This window comes from Trypanosoma theileri, assembly GCF_002087225.1.
Source record: "Trypanosoma theileri isolate Edinburgh chromosome Unknown TM35_Tth_19_V1, whole genome shotgun sequence".
In the NCBI taxonomy this organism is placed as follows: domain Eukaryota; phylum Euglenozoa; class Kinetoplastea; order Trypanosomatida; family Trypanosomatidae; genus Trypanosoma; species Trypanosoma theileri.
Genome location: NW_021639861.1, coordinates 398,172 through 417,439, shown reverse-complemented (window position 1 = coordinate 417,439; position 19,268 = coordinate 398,172). Strand labels below are relative to the sequence as shown.

The 19,268-nt window shown below is 40.9% G+C and overlaps 9 protein-coding genes across 9 annotated transcripts; all 9 read left to right on the top strand.

Moving 5' to 3' along the window:
• Nucleotides 1-532: 532 nt before the first annotated feature.
• On the top strand, nt 533-982 carry TM35_000192490 (centrin; the record flags this gene model as incomplete). Its single annotated transcript, XM_029026747.1, has 1 exon — nt 533-982. One exon carries the CDS (start codon nt 533-535, stop codon nt 980-982), a length of 450 nt encoding a protein of 149 aa, XP_028882071.1.
• Nucleotides 983-1,363: 381 nt separating this feature from the next.
• TM35_000192480 (uncharacterized protein) lies at nt 1,364-2,680 on the top strand (the record flags this gene model as incomplete). Its single annotated transcript, XM_029026746.1, has 1 exon — nt 1,364-2,680. The coding sequence occupies one exon, from the start codon at nt 1,364-1,366 to the stop codon at nt 2,678-2,680; it is 1,317 nt and encodes a 438-aa protein (XP_028882070.1).
• Nucleotides 2,681-2,950: 270 nt separating this feature from the next.
• TM35_000192470 (uncharacterized protein) lies at nt 2,951-4,033 on the top strand (the record flags this gene model as incomplete). The annotated part of the gene is made up of 1 exon (XM_029026745.1): nt 2,951-4,033. The coding sequence occupies one exon, from the start codon at nt 2,951-2,953 to the stop codon at nt 4,031-4,033; it is 1,083 nt and encodes a 360-aa protein (XP_028882069.1).
• Nucleotides 4,034-4,526: 493 nt separating this feature from the next.
• On the top strand, nt 4,527-5,324 carry TM35_000192460 (putative mak-16-like RNA binding protein; the record flags this gene model as incomplete). The annotated part of the gene is made up of 1 exon (XM_029026744.1): nt 4,527-5,324. One exon carries the CDS (start codon nt 4,527-4,529, stop codon nt 5,322-5,324), a length of 798 nt encoding a protein of 265 aa, XP_028882068.1.
• A 1,042-nt stretch (nt 5,325-6,366) lies between these two features.
• On the top strand, nt 6,367-8,175 carry TM35_000192450 (intraflagellar transport protein-like protein; the record flags this gene model as incomplete). The annotated part of the gene is made up of 1 exon (XM_029026743.1): nt 6,367-8,175. One exon carries the CDS (start codon nt 6,367-6,369, stop codon nt 8,173-8,175), a length of 1,809 nt encoding a protein of 602 aa, XP_028882067.1.
• An 844-nt stretch (nt 8,176-9,019) lies between these two features.
• TM35_000192440 (farnesyl pyrophosphate synthase) lies at nt 9,020-10,099 on the top strand (the record flags this gene model as incomplete). The annotated part of the gene is made up of 1 exon (XM_029026742.1): nt 9,020-10,099. One exon carries the CDS (start codon nt 9,020-9,022, stop codon nt 10,097-10,099), a length of 1,080 nt encoding a protein of 359 aa, XP_028882066.1.
• A 1,644-nt stretch (nt 10,100-11,743) lies between these two features.
• Nucleotides 11,744-12,847, top strand: TM35_000192430 (uncharacterized protein; the record flags this gene model as incomplete). Its single annotated transcript, XM_029026741.1, has 1 exon — nt 11,744-12,847. The coding sequence occupies one exon, from the start codon at nt 11,744-11,746 to the stop codon at nt 12,845-12,847; it is 1,104 nt and encodes a 367-aa protein (XP_028882065.1).
• Nucleotides 12,848-13,859: 1,012 nt separating this feature from the next.
• TM35_000192420 (uncharacterized protein) lies at nt 13,860-15,665 on the top strand (the record flags this gene model as incomplete). The annotated part of the gene is made up of 1 exon (XM_029026740.1): nt 13,860-15,665. One exon carries the CDS (start codon nt 13,860-13,862, stop codon nt 15,663-15,665), a length of 1,806 nt encoding a protein of 601 aa, XP_028882064.1.
• Nucleotides 15,666-16,965: 1,300 nt separating this feature from the next.
• Nucleotides 16,966-19,266, top strand: TM35_000192410 (uncharacterized protein; the record flags this gene model as incomplete). Its single annotated transcript, XM_029026739.1, has 1 exon — nt 16,966-19,266. A coding segment is annotated over one exon (2,301 nt), but the record flags the coding sequence as incomplete, so codon positions are not given.
• Between the last annotated feature and the right edge of the window lie 2 nt (nt 19,267-19,268).

The following is a 19,268-nucleotide window of genomic DNA, read 5'->3' as shown; positions in this document are numbered from 1 at the left end:
TGAGGAGTTTAAGAACGTTATGATGCAAATGCGTGGAAAGTAGATGTGTTAACAGGAGGAAAAGTTGTTGGGACTTTGAGGCTATTCAAACCCCATCGTACCTCATTGCGTATTATTGTAGAGCATCATTAATTATCTGCTTATAGGAAAATATCGGAGGTTTTTGTTTTTTAGAGATATGAGCGAATCTACATATACTCATTATTATTATTATTATTATTATTTATTTATTTATTTATTTATTTATTTTTAGTGAGGGTACAGTCAGGATATCACAGAGTGAGATAAGCTTGACTCATGTACGCTAAAATATGAATCCTATTTTTTGCATGATGATGGGAAAAAACATCTTGACTCAACTTTCCCCTTTTTTGCTTTTTTGCTTTTTTTTTTTATTTTTACTTATTTTTCGTATGTTGTTTTAGATTATTCTTTGCTACCAGAAAGTGAATTTTTCAATAGTTCTTCTACAGTCTTTTTTTTTTGAAATTATTTTTCTTGTTTGAGAGCAGCACAAACACACTGATACATAATGGCCGCACTTACTGATGAGCAAATCCGAGAGGCGTTCAACCTTTTTGATGCTGACGGCTCCGGCGCTATTGATGCAGAAGAAATGGCACTGGCAATGAAGGGACTTGGCTTTGGTGATCTGCCGCGGGACGAGGTGGAACGTATGATCCGCACAATGGATACAGATGCCAATGGTCTGATTGAATACGGTGAGTTTGAACGTGTGGTGAAGTCACGTATGGCTCAGAAGGACTCACCAGAAGAGGTACTGAAGGCATTTCAATTATTTGACCTTGATAAGAAGGGAAAGATTTCATTTGAAAACCTGAAGGAGGTGTCGAAGCTATTGGGTGAGAATCCCGGCGATGACGTACTGCGTGAGATGATTGCTGAGGCTGATGAAGATGGTGACGGTGAAGTGTCCTTTGAGGAGTTTAAGAACGTTATGATGCAAATGCGTGGAAAGTAGATGCATTGGTATATGTTTGCGAAAGATGGTGATGTGCTGAAGGACACATGAATATAGATGTTGGTTCTTTTGTTTCTGTATTTCTTTCCAATGGTGCCCGTCTTTTTTTTTTCAACTTAGAGATTTATTTCATTTTTTTTTTTTTTTTGGCTGCTATCTACATAGGTGGTACTGACGTTGGAATATCTTTTAAATTTATTTCTTATTTTAATTTTCTTTGTTTTATTTTCACGAGAATGAGTGACTTTTATGCTTTTGTTTTTGTTTCCCCCCCATTTTTCCTTTGTACTTGTGCCACCTTTCTTTAATCTAGCAAGCACTTTGGTTTGTCTGTACAGGGTGACTGTTGTCTCGTATCTCGAAATACGAAAGAAAAAAAAAATGTCACTTGCAGCACATACTTCATCAACGTCTGTGAAGTCGTCGCCTGGGGAGCAATTCATGTTAAATCCGCTTGCCTTCCCGCCAAATGGAGAAGCTGTTCTCCAACAGTCTCTGGAAATGCAAAAAGCAGTCATGCTTTCATTCGATTTGCGAACTGTGGAGGTGTTTCAAGCATTACAGCATAAGAGGACCCGTCACTTGGTGTTACGAAAACAAATCGAACGACGACAAGAGATGGATTTTATAGATCAACAAGCTTCGGAGGTTACACAACAGCTTCTTACTGATTTGAGCATTGCTATCCATGAACGTCAGACAAGACTTAGACCCGAAGGGAATCAATCATTCGTCTTTGACAACGGCGATGTGTATGAAGGTAATTGGAAGGGTTGTCGCATGCATGGAACAGGTTATATGAAGCGAGTGGAAGCGAATGATCTTTACGAAGGTGAATGGTTTCTTGGTTTGCGTAGCGGTACAGGGGCTTGCCACAGCCCTGATTTTGGTACTTTTTACAGTGGGAAATGGCAGGATGGAAAATGGCATGGTCGTGGAGAATTAGTAGAACCAGAAGGCATGTACGTTGGAGAATTTGTTGATGGTCGCTTGGAAGGCTATGGTGAGTATGTTTACAATGATGGTCATGTATACAAGGGTGAATGGATGAATAGTTTATATGAGGGTCAAGGAACATATCTTCTTCCAACTGGAGCTAAATATGAGGGTCATTGGAGTGCCGGTACTGAACAAGGACGAGGAACTCTAACATACTCTAACGGCGATACATACGTAGGTGAGTGGCAACACGGACTTCGTCATGGTGTGGGAACATACTCAAGTGTCTTACTTCAGTACGATGGAGATTGGCGGCATGATACAGTGCACGGTAAAGGAAAGTGCCGGTATGCGGATGGCTCCATGTACGAGGGGGAGTGGTTTAATGGTATGTTTCATGGTCAAGGGAAATTTACCAGCCAGGCGCAGAAGCAGAGTTACGAGGGTAGTTTTAACTGTGGTAAACGACAAGGATGGGGTGTGTATCGTTCTGAAGAGGTAGAGTACCATGGTGAATGGCGTGATGATAAAAAACACGGCAGGGGAGAAATCAGAATTCAGGGTGGAGGAACATTTCAAGGAATGTGGGATAATGATTTACCTCATGGTGATGGTATCTACACCGCTGATGGTGAATCCAAACATATTGTCTATGAGCATGGAAGGTGTATCAGCGTTACCAGACAAGAAGAGTATCAAAAGGTGAACTTGCGGCTTTTGTTAGGGCAAGATAAACCTGGAACATGTACAAAAAAATAGTTTTTTTTTCTTTTTTTTCGTTTCATATGGCGGTCTGAATGTTTGTAAAGTTCACCTCCATTTTTTTTTGTTTTTTTTTTTCTGTACTTCAGAAAGTTCGTCTTTTTCCTCCTCTTTATCGTTTTTTATTATTTTATTTTCTTTATCCCTGATACAACCAAACGCTGTTCTTATTTTTAATTTTAATTTTTTAATTTTTTATTATTTTATTTTATTTATTTTATTTATTTTTTTTTAGCAAGAAAATCTTTCCTTATCTAGGGGTAAATAATGGCGGTATCTCTCTTTTCATCGAGTACCATCCATAGTGTGGATGATTTCCGCTCAGTTTTTACTCCAAACAGAAGTGACCGATTATTGCTTTGTTACGAGGCTGTAGGCGATAATGTGAAGACGGAAGAGTTATCGGTATTTGAAAACACTGTGCGAGCGGCTGCGGAGGCGCATGGCACTAAATTGCAGTTGCACTTTTGGGAATGCAGCAGTAACGCGTTTACGGCAGCGAAGCAACAACTGGGAAAAGAGCGGGGGACGCCACTCTTGGCAGTTGTATACAGAGAAACAATCGCTGACACATTTAGACAATCCCTTTCAAGCATGATGGATGAGATGCCACGGCTTTGCGAACGCCTGTCATCGTACCAACGTGGAGGTAAAGTTGCAGTGCTTTCCTCTTCTTCCTCTTCTTCGCTTTCTCCCGCATCTACTACTAATACTACTACTACTAACTCTGCAACTGCAGTGGAGAGCGATGCACGCTTAATGGTGGATGTTTCCAAACTCGTTGGAATGGGTAAACGACTAATGGCGGAGGGGAAAGCGGAATACGCGGGTAAGTTCTTCCAGCGCGCCGTCGACGCACTAGATGCGGTTTTGCCGCACTGCAATGGAGACAATAACGTGAATGGTAGTCTCGCATTGTGCCTTGCATGGACCGCGTTAGCACAAATCGTACAAGGTAGAAGTGCAGAGGCATATATGCAGCGACTGGAAACACAGTACGTAGATTACTGCATGGAGATTGGCAGCGATGCGGCGCGTGTGCGGTCGACATATCGACTCATATCTGCCATGCCGTTTACGTGGCGTAGTGATACTTGTAGTGAGCGGCGACTACGGGAAATACTTGTGGCCGACCCGCACAGTCATAATCATCGCTGTGCACTAGTGGTGACACTATTTTTAGCTGGTGATATTGAACGTTGCCTGACAGAGGCAGTGAAGTTGCGTGTACTTAATATTCCATTTGGAACTACAGCAATTGCTGCGGTTGCAGACTTTATGGGTCGTGATCACCCGTTGCTGCTTCAGTGCAGCAGGTCTGAAGATGAACAAGCAGTAGGAAAGCCGTAGCTACTGTTACTACTGCTGTGTTGAAAATTATTTTCTCTTACTTCTTTTATTATAATAATAATAATTATTCTGACCTAGGTCTCTTGGGTTAAGGAGCATGTTAATCATTTTCTAAATATATGCAGCATCTCTGGTCTGTTACGGTATATATGTACTTGATTTTTTTTTCTTTTTTTTTTGTGTTTGATTTTGATTTGTGCTTCATTTGAATGAAAAAAACAACAACAAAGGGCCTAGTTATTCGTTTCACGTGAAGGAACGCACAAAACTTACCTCTAGAAAAAAGAGGGAGAGAAGTGCAGGGTACCACAACTCCGGGAATAATAAGCCAAGAAAATAAAATAAAAAAAAAACTGTACGCGAACCTTTCCACATTACGTACAAACAGGAGAACGTATATATATATATATATATATATATATAGTACACATACATACATATATACATACACACCCATTAAAGAAAACTATTACAAACTCACCGCCTAGGAGCAATGAACCACGATGATGCGATGTGGAACATTATGGGGCAGAATTTCTGCTCCTTTAAAGTTAAAACACATGATGAAAAGGCTCGTTTCTGTCGTAATCCCTATAATGTGACAGGTCTCTGTCAGCGTGGTGTCTGTCCACTCTCTAATGCACAATATGCAACCATTATTGAGCACGAAGATGAACTGTACTTGTATATTAAGACCGCAGAGCGTGCCCATCTGCCACGTCGACAATGGGAGAAGGTACGTCTTGACGCTAGCTTCCCACGTGCCCTCGCACAGATTGACGAGGAACTGCAGTGGTGGGATCAGAAACTTGTGAATAAGGTCAAGGCACGTCTGCTGCGGTTGAAGCAATACCTTATGCGTCGACGAAAGATGTTGATGGAGCCAAAGGTAGAGTACGTATCTGTTAATAAACGACAAGAGGATAAATTGTTGCGTCGTGAAGAGAAGGCTGAGGCTGCCGCACGTTTAGAACTGGAGATTGAGAAGGAACTCCTGGATCGTCTGCGTAAGGGCACATATGATAGTGTAATGAACTGCAGCCGTGAGGCTTTTGAGCGTGTGCTTGACCAGGAAGAGGACCGTGCCGAGTTGGATGCGTTAGAGGATGAGGAGGATGAAGAGTTCCCGGAGTTTGTGATGGATGAAGAGGATGAGGAGGATGAAGTGCAGGAAACGGGAAAACATGGCGGCAGCAGAGGAAAGGGACGACGACAGCGTTTGATCATTGAGGAAGAGGTAGAGGATGATCAGGTGCAGAAACGTAGTCGCGTAGATGATATGGACTGGTGATCCCGAGTACAGCTTACGTGAGGCCTAACGTGTGAGGCGGTTTGAGGGTGATCCAATGCCGAAAAAAAAACAAAAAAAGAAAGAAGAAAGAAGAAAAAGAAAAAGAGAGGCAGAGGGTATATTGCCAATGAAGGAAAATTGCCTAGAAGAGTAAACTACCAGATTAAGCTGTTTTATATATGTTTTTATTTAAAGAAAGAGAAAAAAAGAAAAGAAAAAAAGAGAAGACAGAGGAAAGCAAGAAAGAGGATAGAAGACGAAAAAGAAGAACAATAACAAGAAAAAAAAAAATACAAAAACAAAGTTCAGATTCTATTGTTCTCACTATTATTATTTTTATAATTATTGTTGCCATTGTGATGCACACGGAGGAAGGTCATGTGTGCATGCCATTTTGTTTTGTTTTTCTTTTTTCGTTTTTCTCCTTCTCTCTTAATTCTCTATTTCCTGTTTCTCTGTGCCGAGTAAATTGTTGGTACTGCTGGTAATTCTGCTGATTATTGGGGCCCCAATGTTAGCAGCAGTGAGCATGCTGACAGACACACACATTCAGAGGTGCGTGTTTTCCGTTGAGAGTCCTGATCTTCTTCTTAACTCATTTCCTAAACGAGAAGATGCAACGAAATAAAAAAAAAAAGTAGTAAACAACACCTAAATAAAACAAAAACAAAAAAAAAAACGTTGAGAGCCTAAAAAGAAAAAAAAAAAAGAAAGAAAAATCAAGACGTTGCTGGATCTCATATACTCCCTTATTTCCTTGTTTCCTCTTTTTTTCCCTTTTTCTTTTTAATCTACCACCACTTTCCCACCTTCTGGAAAGTCGGCCACATCACAGATAGGGACTCAATACACCAAACCACAATCAAAAAAAAAAAAAAAAGCAAGCAAAAAAATAAAATAAAATAAAGAATTGAACATACAAGGAAAAGGGATTAGATTGTCACCACCCACTTTCATACCCTCTTTCACTTTCACTTTCCCCGTGTATCTACTTCTCTACCCGATTCCCAATCCCTCCAGGTCTGTGATACTCTGATACACAATGCAGGGAGGCTTTGGTAATACCATTGGTCTTGGCCAGCCGAATGCCTTGCGGCCCGGCTCTAGTCTTCGTCCAGGATCGCAGATGCGGCCCGGTTCACAAATGCGGCCCGGCTCGCAAATGCGCCCGGGTGCACAAGTTGCCGGTATGGGCGAAAGTCTTCAGCAGGCCGTCACTGTGACCGCCCGGGCACCCGTGACATTAGAGGGAATGCGGGCGGCCACACGCTCTGGCAATGCGGGTCCCGGACGGCAAGTGGGAGATCGCAGTTACTACATTGGACTGCTGCGACCAAAGATCACGGAACTCACAACGGAGATTGAGCGGCTTAGTGAGCAGGAAGAGCTTATCGGGAAGAATAGCTCGGTGTTGGTACAGCTGCAGCACAGGAATAAGAATTTGACAGATGAGATTACGAAATTGAAGGGAACCCTTGCAGATATTAATCTCGCAGTAGAGAAGAGCACATCACAGGATGCAAACAGTGTAAAGGAACAAGCTACGAAGTTAACCCAGATGAATATCGAGCAAAGGAAACAGGTGGATCAACTGTTTCTCAATGTAAAAGAGGCAGAGACGCAAGCGAAAAAGAATATGCAAACTCTAGAGGAAGAAATTCAGCAATTAGATCGACGCCTTATTGCGGAGAATCAAGATTACAGTTTATACAATGCTACACGTGATGAGGCCTTTGGGGTTTCAGATGCTGTACTTAATCGTCAACACCAAGTACGTACATTGACTGCTAGACAAGAGTTATTGATGACAAAACTTGCCACAGATCCTGATAAAAAACGGGCGGCAGAAGTTTTGCGTGAAATTCTACGTAAACGTCAACTGAAGGAGGAACTCACTAAACAATGTGCACTTTCAGTGGAGGAGGAACGTCAATTACTCATTAAACAAGTCAAAAGCGCACGTGGTGATATTGAAGTACTAGAGCGACAAGTAAACGAGACACGTGAGGCTCTGGGTGAGTCTAGAAGTCGATGTAATTTACTTGATGAAGAGTTAAAAAGCTACAGTGGAGAAAATCTCAAAGCATTTCAGGAGCTACAAGAAAAGGACCGTGAATTACAAACTTTCATGGATTCTCTTCCAGAGAAACAAAAGGAAGAAGCTGATAAGATCGCAGCCGTTCAGCAGAATATTTCACTATTACTTGAACGCATTTCACAGGCCCTTGAGCTCCGTAAACAAATGCCCCGTGAAGGAGCACCAAGTGCTTTACAGGCATTAGAAACTGAAGTAGATGCGAAGCGCAATCAAATTCAAAATGACCAAGTTACGCATCAACGCCTTCAAAAGGAATTACTCGATCGCAAGTTAGAACTTGAAAAGGTGGAAAGTCTTGATAGCAAGATTAAGGCAGAGTTGCAAGCACATGCCCTCAAGATGGAGGAACAGTCGCAAGAGATGGTAAAGTACAGTGATATGGAAGCTTTACGCCGCAATGTTGAGCAACGCCGTGCGGATCTTGTTAATGAACGGGATTTCCTTACAAAATTACGTGACTCTTGTAAACAGCAGATGAACGCAGCCAGTACATCTAATGAAAATATGCGTAAACGGCTTAATGAAGATGCGGCATTCCGTTCTATGTCTACATTGGAGGGACGTTTACGACACCTACGCCAATCTGCCTTCTCTCTTGAGGAGTTTGTACGACTGAAGGGGAAGGAAAGTTATTATCTTAGCGTCAAGACAGAATGCCTACGTCTTGTGGAGGAAATCAATTTATTGCTGAAAGATACGGACCGAGGTCACGGCGGCGATGGACATCCTGTCCTGCTTGTCGGTGACCGATAAGTGAAACTGACGTGTGGAAATGAAACAGGAACTGAAGGGAAGCAAATGGGAGTTCAAAGAAGTAGTGCAAACGAAGAAAGAGAAGCAAATCAAAGTAAAAAAAAAAAAAAAAACAGAAACAAAAAAGAAAAGAAAAGAACGCAAAACAAAACAAGAAAAAAAAAAGAAGTATGTTAGCTGTCTAGCCAAGATGAGTAGCGGGGTATACCGAGAGTATAAAGTGGGGGTCATGCTTACCAAGAAGGAAGCAGATTTACACACATATATACATATATACATTGGGTGACAGCTGACCAGCGCAACTTTTCTATACAATGTAGAGCTTGTATTGTCTCTAAAGAAAAAAAAAAATTATTCAAAGCATCAGAACAAAGAGTAGAATGATGAAAGATAAGTGATGCGCGAGGTAGAAAAACAAAACACAAGGGGTAGGAAAGAATTCCTTTCCCTTCATCTTTTTTTCCCCTCTTTTTATTTCTTTTGTTTCCCTTTTTCTGTGTTTGTGTGTGTGTGCATAGTGTCGCTTTACAGAATGACCGAAAAAAAAAAAAAAAAACAATGGCCCAAGAAATTTTGTATGTGGATGTGTCGTCTTTTTTTTTTGGGGGGGTGGGGGGAAATTTGGTTTAACTGGACTTGTTTATTTATTTGTTTATTTATCTATTTTATTTTTTCTTTTCGTCTCCCATTTCACATTCACATTATTTTCTTTCTTTTTATATTGTTATGGTTTTCTTCAATGAAGAAGGGATCGCTAGAACAAATAGAAAAAGAACAACACACACACAAAAAAAAAAAAAATCATATTGCTGATTTATTATTAAACTTTAAAAGGATGGGGAACATGGATAGGTTTATGCAGGTTTACAAAGAGATCCAGGCATTCTTGCTGCAGCAGCTGATTACCGATTACGAGATGGACCCTAACCGTGTAAATTACCTTCGAAAGATGATGGATACAACATGTCTGGGTGGAAAATACAACCGTGGCATAACTGTGGTGAATGTTGCGGAATCCGTCTTATCTTCTTATTATCATGATGAGGCGCTTAAAGAGCGTGTCCTTCATGACGCCTGTGTGTGTGGATGGATGATTGAATTTCTGCAAGCCCACTTTCTAGTGGAGGATGATATTATGGATAGTAGCACAACACGTAGAGGAAAACCATGCTGGTATCGTCATCCAGGTGTCACTACGCAGTCTGCCATTAATGATGGACTTATTCTTAAGTCTTGGGCACATATGATGGCATTACATTACTTTGCCGAGCGTTCATTTTTACAAGAGTTGTTGTGTCGCTTTCATTCTGTTGACTACATCACTGCTGTTGGTCAGTTTTATGATGTGACTTCCATGTATGATTCCAAGAAACTTGACCCAGATATACAGCAACCAACCACAACCGATTACGCAGAGTTTACCATTGCCAATTATAAGCGTATCGTCAAGCACAAGACCGCATTCTACACCTATTTACTCCCTCTTGTGATGGGACTCCTTGTGAGTGGTGGTTTATCATCTGTGGATATGTCCGTCACGGAGCATCTTGCCATGCTGATGGGCGAATACTTCCAAGTGCAGGACGACGTGATGGACTGCTTCACTCCACCAGAGAAACTTGGAAAGATCGGCACAGACATTGAGGATGCGAAGTGCTCGTGGCTCGCCGTGACTTTCCTCGCAAAGGCCACACCCGCGCAGGTGGAGGAGTTTAAGGCGAATTACGGCAGTAAAGAGGCGGTGAAGGTGGCGGTGATAAAGCGACTCTACACAGAGACACACCTGCAGGAGGAATTCACCGCCTATGAAAAGAATGTCGTCCAGCAGGTGGAGACACTTATTGAGAAGTTGAAGAAGAACACACCAGCCTTCGCAGAGAGTGTGGCATCATTGTGGGGGAAAACATATAAGCGAGAGAAGTGAGAGAGGGGAGAGCATAGGGATGGTATGGGAGAAAAAAGAAAGAGAAAAGGAAAGATAAGAAAAACAAAGAACAAAAAAAAAAAAAAAGAAAGAAAGAAAGGGATCGAAAGAAGAAGAAGAATATGAGATGATCATATAGTATAATATAGTATAAGAGGGATATGCTATAAAAAGTATATGATACAATTGGCTCGGGTACATCCAAAAGAAAAAAAAAAAAGAAAAACAAAAAAAAGAAAAAGAAAGAAACTACTGATAGTGCTTTTTGTATACATATGTATTTGTAGGTCTATTTGTTTCTCTACTTGTAGTTCGTCATTGTTCTCTCTTATGGTTCATCTCTGTGGTTGAATCTGAATCTTTACGTCTTTTATGTATACACGTGATACTTTAAGGCAAAACAATTCAACTAATAAAGACAGTACTTGTGTGATCTGTTGAGTTTGTTATTGTTTTTTATTTTTTACTTTTTTACTTTTTGTTCTTCTTATTGCTCTTGGACATTACTTTTGGATCTTGCCATTGATGAATCAATGGGATGAAAGAAAAGAAAAAAAGAAGAAAAAAAAAACGCAATAAGAAACTTATGGTTGAAGAAGGATCAAATCATCTATGGATATTTTCTTCTTCTTTAGTTAAAATGTACAATCATGTGTACTAACAGAGCAGTCTCAGTTGATTTCATGACGATTATTGTGTGGTGTACTTTACAGGCAATATATTTATAAGGAGAAGGGAGGTGTCCACAATATCTTCTTGTGCGAAGTTCAATCCCTCTTCTTCACTTTTCTCGGGCTTTGCAGTATTACATTTATTTTTATTTTTATTTTTTATTTTTTTCTGTTTTCATTTTCCATTTTCCATTTTTCTTTCTTTCGTTTACTTGTTGTGTTCATTGTTCTTATTTCCTTTGTACATATATGTATATTATTTCTCTCTTTCCCCTTTTTCTTACTGTACTATTCCGAAAGTATAGCAGTGGAGGAGCTCTTACTATTTCTTCTCTTCCAGAAGTTGAGATCCTGACATCACAAGGAGGTCGTCTCTTCCACGAAACCTGCTGGTGCCTCTCGTTTTTTTTTTTTTTTTCTTTTTCTTCTTCTTCCTTTCCATCTGCGAGATTGATTGATTGATTAATTGATTGAGGAGGTTAGGTGCGCACGTTAAAGTGTCACTGTATTGTGGCATTACCCCGTCCCCTTTTCCTGCGTATTCTCCGTGTGCTCATTTAACGTTATCATTCATTATCACAGATCAAAGGCTAAACCCAAACGAATAAACAACAACAATAACTAAAGGCTTCGTTCTCTCCCCTTGACGGAGGTATTAGTACTTGTTAGAACTCTTTAACACCGCTTCTGGGCGAGTAAAAAAAAAAAAAAAAAAGAAAAAGAGAGAAAAATAAAAGAGAAAAAACAAAACAAAACAAAAGACAGAGGACAAGAGGTGAATATAAGAGGGCAGATAAACAGGAAAAAAAAAGGATTGAAAGGTAAAGCTATTGGTATAAAACGCAATTTGTGTTAGAAAACTGGGAGCAACAGAAACAAAAAAAAAAAGAAAAGAAAAAAAAAGAGAAAATAGACTAGAAATTATTATTATTATTATTGTTATTTAGTGAGTGACTATCTCTGTGTATACATCATGGCATTCTCGTGTCTCGAGCCATCAGAGGGACAGTGGACGGATGTGTACGGTGATCCTGTGCGGCCGCGGCGTACCGGCTTTGAGTGTCCACTCGACATTCTGCAGATAGTGGCGTGGGTCGTCATTGTGGCACTCGCCGTTTTACACTTCACCCTCCACGTGCCGTTTTTAAGTGGCGCCGCACTTATCGTCGTTGCTGTGATCTCGGCGATTATGTTCACCGTCACTATTGTACTGAAGATAACACTTTCACTCAGTCGTATTGAGGATCCTATTATATTTCGCACCGATTTACCAAGACTTGAACAGACGGAACTCACTAAGGAAGACGCACCACCGGGTACAGATCCATGTGTGTTCTGTCGTCGTTTTGTAAAGAGTGGTAGTAAACACTGTGGGGTGTGTGATAAGTGTGTTCCGGGGTTTGATCATCATTGTCGGTGGCTGAACTCGTGTATTGGTGTAGCGAACTATAAGCCATTCTGTGCCTTTATGTTAACAGCATGGGTTGGAATGGCATTTATTTTTGCTGTTGGTCTGTACATTATTGTGGATGCTTTCCGAGATAAGGTGAAATATGAGGACTTGTTGCAGCGCCGTTATCACTCTTCGAAGTACGCGGCATACATGACTTTTATATTTATTACAGTAGCGCTATGTTTAGCTGGTATGGGTGTGTTGGGTAAACTTATTCTCTTTCACGCTTATCTATGCAAGACACACCAATCAACATACGACCAAATGTTGAAAAAACGAGAGAAAAAGCGTGAAAAACAACGGTTGAAACAGTTAAATGCACAAGGTCTTCAGGATGGAGGAAATCAAAAGAAGCATAAATGGTGCCAGTGCTTTTCCATTCGAAAGCGTAGAGACTTCCACAAGTACAAACAGAAGCCACCTGTAGAGAATAATGGTACTAGTACAAACAATCGTAATAATAATAATAATAATAATAATAATAATAATAATAATAATAGTAATAACACGAGGGGAGATGACATGATATTCTTTAACATGTCACATGCTTTAAATGAACCGGACCGCCACGATCACGACCACGATCCATTTTCCATGGATGACCACTATTCAGCAGCGGTGTGAAAGACATTCTCTCGCCATAGTTGCTTTACTTAATTTTTTTTTTTTTTTTCTTTTCTCTTCTGATGTTTCTTTTTTTTTTTGTGATCTTGTTTTCTCCAATCGTCTTTTTTTTTTGCCTTTTCCCTACTCCCGTGTAATACAGAGAGACCAGGCGAAACGTTCAAATCGCCTGGTAGACAAGACCCACCTTTTTTTCTTTTTCTCGTTTCCAATGAGTTTTAATTTGGTGGCGTCTCCAATGAGGGGAAAGTTTACTGGCTCAGTTTGACCAGGAGAAAAAGAGTTGATTGCGGTATCAGTATCAGCAATAGAATACTTATTTTGTGCGGTTGATTCACCTAAGCAGTGAGTAGTTATATATATATACATATATATACATGTGCTTATGTTTCTCTGTGCTTATAAAGTATATAAATATACACAAACACCCATATATCTATATCTATCTATCTATCTATCTATATATATATATGGTTTTTTCTGGGTATGTTTGTATTCCCCTTCATTTAGAGGAAATGAGGAAAATGTATGAAAGTGATATTATGACCACTTGAGAGGTGTGAAATATTGTTTGGAATGTTGGAAGGAAATCTGAATTCCCGTTTGCGTTCGTGGTGTGCGGCCTTTGTCCACCGGATAGCGTTAAAGAGGGATTGTGAATGAAAGGAAAATCTTGTGAGAGGGGTTCTGGTGATTGGAGAACCCCCCAAAAGAAAAAAAAAAAAGAAAATTAATAATTGAAGGGGTAAAGTATATACTTGCAGTATGTCATGTACATCACGGTCCTATTCTCCTCTATTCTAAATTATTATTCTTATTCTTGTTATTATTCATTTCTCTTCGTTTTAATTGCATAAAGAAGAAAAAAAAAAAAAAAAATAGGCGTGATCGCCTACACTGCTAACCCACTCGAGGGGATAGTAATATATTTATTTTATTCAGACATATATATCTATATAGATTTATTCACATTTAGTCATAGCACTGGAAAGAAGGGGGTGGGGGTTAACTGATGTCAATGTTGTTGCGTTCTCTTACTTCACTGAGGCGGTTTTCCACTAACTGTGATATCACACAAAGCAAAATGCTGATTCACAGTCGTTTCTCCATTACCACTACTAGAGGAATCAGTACCATTAGTAGTAGTAGTAGTAGTAGTAGTAGTAGTAGTAGTAGTAGTAGTAGTAGTAGTGGTAATAGTGATGGTGATGATAATAGTAATAGTAGTAGTAAAACTGATGATGGTGCTCTACTGCCTCCTGATTATCGTCATCATCAATCTTACCCAAAAGATGCTCTTGAATCTACTGGTATTTCAGCCATTAACGCTTCTGCATCTACGCGACCTTCCATATCCACTAATGGCGGTATGCCGTCTATTGTATCCTCTGCAAGTAACGCTCTCTCAGAAGTGAGGCTGCACGAACTCGCATTGCAAGAGGAGGAACGTCGAGTAGCGAGACACAAAAAACTATTTGAAGATCTTCTTGTTTTTGAGGGTGGAGCCCTTGCAGATCATGATTCTCTCGGTAGTAGACTTATCATGCGAGATTTTATTCACTTCGCCCTTTACCACAAAAAATGGGGATACTATCCAAAACTACACCGCAAATACCGCCAGCTTATGACAACCGGTTATTTTGATCCAGTACCTTTTGCAAGTCTTCGTAATCAACACGATTACGAACATTATGTTGCCAAGATTCATGAATCCACACCTGCATGCATTACACCAACACAACTCTTTCAACCACACTACGGCTGGGTGTTGGCAGAGTATCTTGTCACCATGATGCGGGCAAAGTTTGACCCACGGGAGCCTCTTGTCGTCTATGATATTGGCGCAGGTACAGGGGCATTGGCGGTAAGTGTATTAGACTACCTCGCCGAACACTTTCCCGCGGTGTATGCCCAATGTGAATACCACGTAATCGAACAGAACCCGTATTTGGTGCAGGTTCTACGGAATAGACTCATTTCACATTATCACCATGTGAAGATTCACAATATCTCTATTCTAAATTGGCGTGATGTCGAACTTCGCCGCTGTGTTATTCTCGGTATAGAGTTACTTTCTAGTATGCCACACGACTGTATTGTCCTCAGTGGTGATGGCGTTTGTAATGAACAATGGTTTGGATTCCAACAACATGATAATCTCTCTACAGTACATGAACGATACTTCCCGGTGAAAGATCCTCTTATCTTGCGTTATTTACGTTATTTGCGTTGGCTACAAGAGGAGTCTTTCCATAGTCTCAAAGTTCTCTGTCTCACTGGTGGGCGAGATAACATTGATCCTCCACCCTATAATGGCATCGAGCCACAAATGTATGATCCACTCCGTGTAATTATCACTAAAATGATATGGATACACAGTCCCTTGCGCACACTGTGGATCCCCACTGTCGCTATGCTCTTTCTTGAAACATGCGCTGCACAATTTCCACGTCATCATCTCTTTCTTGTGGACTGGTCTAGTGTTCGACAGGCACTTCCCGGTGTAAATGGCCCTGTATGCCAGAGTAAAGTGCGCATCGCAAAAGATCTCTATTTACGTCGACCCAGCGATTCTCTCCACAGCAATGCCGGTATGGTGGATATTTGCTTTCCCACAGACTTTGAACATCTCTCTGTGGTGTATCGTAATATCTGTGGTTCACATAAAGAAATCTCTAGTCTTTCACATCCGCAGTTTTGGCGAACTTTTGGTGGAGATAAGACGGCACTCTTCACTACACGCAGTGGATTTAATCCGCTGCTGGAGGACTTTGAACCATTTCACGTCTTTACCACCCACCACCCACCGGAGATGTGAGGAGTAGATAGTGGATTGGGGTCTGCCTGCTCTCTTTTGTTAGATGCAGGGTTGGGAATGCAAAGGGGAGAAAGTGAATAAGAAACACACATACTTGTAAACATTTGGGGAGTTCGTTGCGGCGAGAGAAATAACGAAAAGAAAAAAAAAAGAAATAATTAATAGACATTTCACGCTCTCTTTTTTTATTTTTTACTTTATTTTTATTTTCTCTTTCCTTTGCTTCTATTTTTTTTTTTTAAATTATGTGAAAAATTGTATCTGCCTGTTTTTGGGTTTTGTTTAAAGGTTCATGTAAGCAAACTCAGCCTTTTCTCACTATTATTTCTCTTTATTGGCTCTCTTTATTTTTTTTTTTCTTTTTTTTTTTCCCATTTATTCCATCACAAACACACACATTCATAAACATACCTCTCTTGTAGAAAAAGCACCGGTAACGCATTAACACATAAAAGGGAGAACTACACTTTTTGTGTCTCTGTGTTTACAGGTTATCCCTAAACTCACTAGGCGTATTAGCGGCAAAGAAAAAAAAAAGAGGATCAGCAAAAAATAAAAAGAAACAACTGCAACAACAAGAGACATTATAAAGCGAAAAAAAGAAAGAAGAAAGCGAAAGGAAAGGACGCGGGTCGATAACACAGTGAGTCTTAGAGTGGAACGACATACCGTCCTACCCCTCCCACTACCGAAGAAAAGAAATAACTAAAAAAGTATTAAGGCATATTTAGAAAGAAAGAGAAGCCGAAACGAAAGGAAGGGAAAGGGTTTTGCTTTTTTTTTTTCTAATATATATATCATCTCTTAGACTCTCCTCAATACAGCGAGGAAAGGGGATATATATATATATATAACTACATCGCATTGCCATTGCTTAACTCTCGTAAAGAGTGTAAAGAATATATCCTGTGTACCGTTTACTACTACTACTACTACTACTACTACTACTACTACTACTACTACTAGTGGCAGTTCACGGAGAGGATATCATTCAAGAGTTAAAAGAATTTGAAGAGCAATACGAGCAAAGAAAAAAAAAAAGAGTAAATAGTGCAAGCATCGACAGCAGATCTTTTCAGAGGTATACGCATAAGATACATTCTCTGACTTGAGAGGGTGAGCAGGGGAAAAAAAAAAGGAAGTTACCTCAGGATAACTGCATACAATACAAACAGCACTTTAAGGCAACAGTATTAGAAAAAAAAAAAAGTCTGTTTTTACGCTCTGATTGTGCGTTTGTGTGTAATTGAGTGTGAGTGATTGAGTGTGTGTGTATTTTTTTCTTTTTTGTTAGTCAATTATGGATTCCAGTACGGATATTTACTTGCAACAGCCATACCTGCTACACGCGGGGAGGCTCTCTCCTGAAGAGGAGCACGCGTCTATTGAGGCGTTGCTGCAATCTATTGAGGAACCAGTGCAGCTTGGCTCTGTTGTTGCTTATGAGTTCCTTGATCACTCATCCCATTGGAGTTGGTCTATTGGACGCATACTTCAAATGGACGATCATCAAGTATTGCTTCAGCGCTGGCATGCACAGGACGGACGCAATGCCGACGTGTATGATGCCTTGCTTCGTGAACAGGAGAGCACTAAAGCAGAAATACAGGAGTGCCAAAGAGCAGTGATGCTGCTTCGAGAGGAATTAGGCGCTATTCGAAGGAGCAATGAGGCTGAAGTGGCTCGCGCAAAGGATGCTGTAGAGAACGCACGCCGCGGTATAGCTGAGGTAGAGGAGGTGCGTTTACATGATTTATTCAATACTCGTCTCCCGCTGGCAGTACTTCGTCTGGCGCTTGAGGTGTGCATGGCTACTTTAAATGAGGGAGTAACGGAGCAGACATCGTGGAACTGGGAGGATCTACGCGCTGCTGTACGTGACCCCATGTTTATTCAGCGTCTGTTGGAATATGATGTGGCAGTGGAGATGAGCGTTGAGCAGTATGAAGATATAAATGCGAGATACATGCATAATATTCGCACGCAACGAGATCAAATGCGTCATTCTCAACAGGATTACAAAACACAATCTGGAACCAACGCATTAATACCACTTTTTTACGATTGGATCATCGTCCAAATGGACCATTTTCAGGTTTTTCAGGAAGTAGCCAACTCGCAACAAACCACAGAAGAGCTGAGCGCATCCATAACCTCACACACAGTCCGCATGAAGGATCTTATTGCAAGGAAAGCAAGACTAGATGAGCAGCTGCGCAGGTACGATGAAGGAAGTAGTGCATTTAACGGCAATAGCACCAGTAGCAACGAGACAAAATACGTAACTTTTACTCCAATACATGACCTTTCCCCGGTAAATGTCCCACGCCCCTTTATTGCCACGAAAGTTGAAGACAGCAACACTGAGGTTGTTGTTATTTCTGAAGAAGAAGCAAAAAGAATCACCTCAAGGACTGTCATGCACCGCCCCAAACTTTACGCGGCGCTCGGCAAAGCACTTTATGAACTAAAGGTTCAAAAAAATAGAAATGAAGATGGAATAAAAGAATTAGAGAACAAAAACAAAGATAATGACACACTTCTCAACAAAAACGCCGCATTGCTCCAGCAAATAGAAGAAGCCCAAAACACCATCGATAACATTAACCAACTTCTCCAGGAGAAACAGGACATCAATGAGAAACTCAAACAAGAACACAATGAAAAATATAATGACCTCAACAAACAAAATATCAAGGCTATAAAAGATTTAACGGAATCGCAGGAAGAGGTAAAAAAACTACAAAAAGCGCAGGATGAAAACGACTCCACATTAAATCGCTATAAAGACCAAATAAAAAAAATAGCTGACCAACTCAAGCAACTTCGTGGCGAAAATGAGGAGCTTCGTGCACACGATGATCGCTGGGTACCTGAGGCAAGTCGTAGTTCTGGTAGGCGCACTACGTCTCATCACCGGAAGGAGTTTGACGGTGAGGGTTGGGATCAGGTGCTGGAATCGCAGCCTGAGGAGCTGACTCGTGCGTTCGTGAGTGATGTAGCGGGTGCCTGTCGCGTTGACCCTGACGACGTAAAGAAGGTTGTCTTTTCTCCTGACGGGAAGACGGTTGAGTTCGACGTGAAGCATGACGCTTCAGTGCCTCCAAAGGACATTGCGGAGCGGATCGACGAGTGTCCGTTCCGTTCGGTAATGCGCTTGTATGACCGACGTGGCCAGCCAAAGATAGGCATGGACTTGCTAAAGGAGCAGCTGCAAGCCAGGGACCAAGAACTCGAGCAACTTCGCGGTTCTAATGAGGAGAAGAGTCGTGCACATTATGTATTGAATGATGAGGTGGAGAAACTGAATCAGCAGCTGGCTGAGAAGGAACATGAGTTGGACCGGCTGCAAGCTGCGAATGATGAAAGGGAGCGTACTCTGGATGCATTGAACGATGAGGTGGAGAAACTGAATGAGCAGCTGACAGCGAAGGAACAGGAGTTGGAGCAATTACAAAACGCGAATGAAGAAAAGGAGCGTACCCTGGATGCATTCAATGATGAGGTTGAAAAGCTAAATGAGCAACTGGCTGCGAAGGAGCATGAGCTGGAGCAATTACAAAACGCGAATGATGAGAAGGAGCGTACTCTGGATGCATTGAA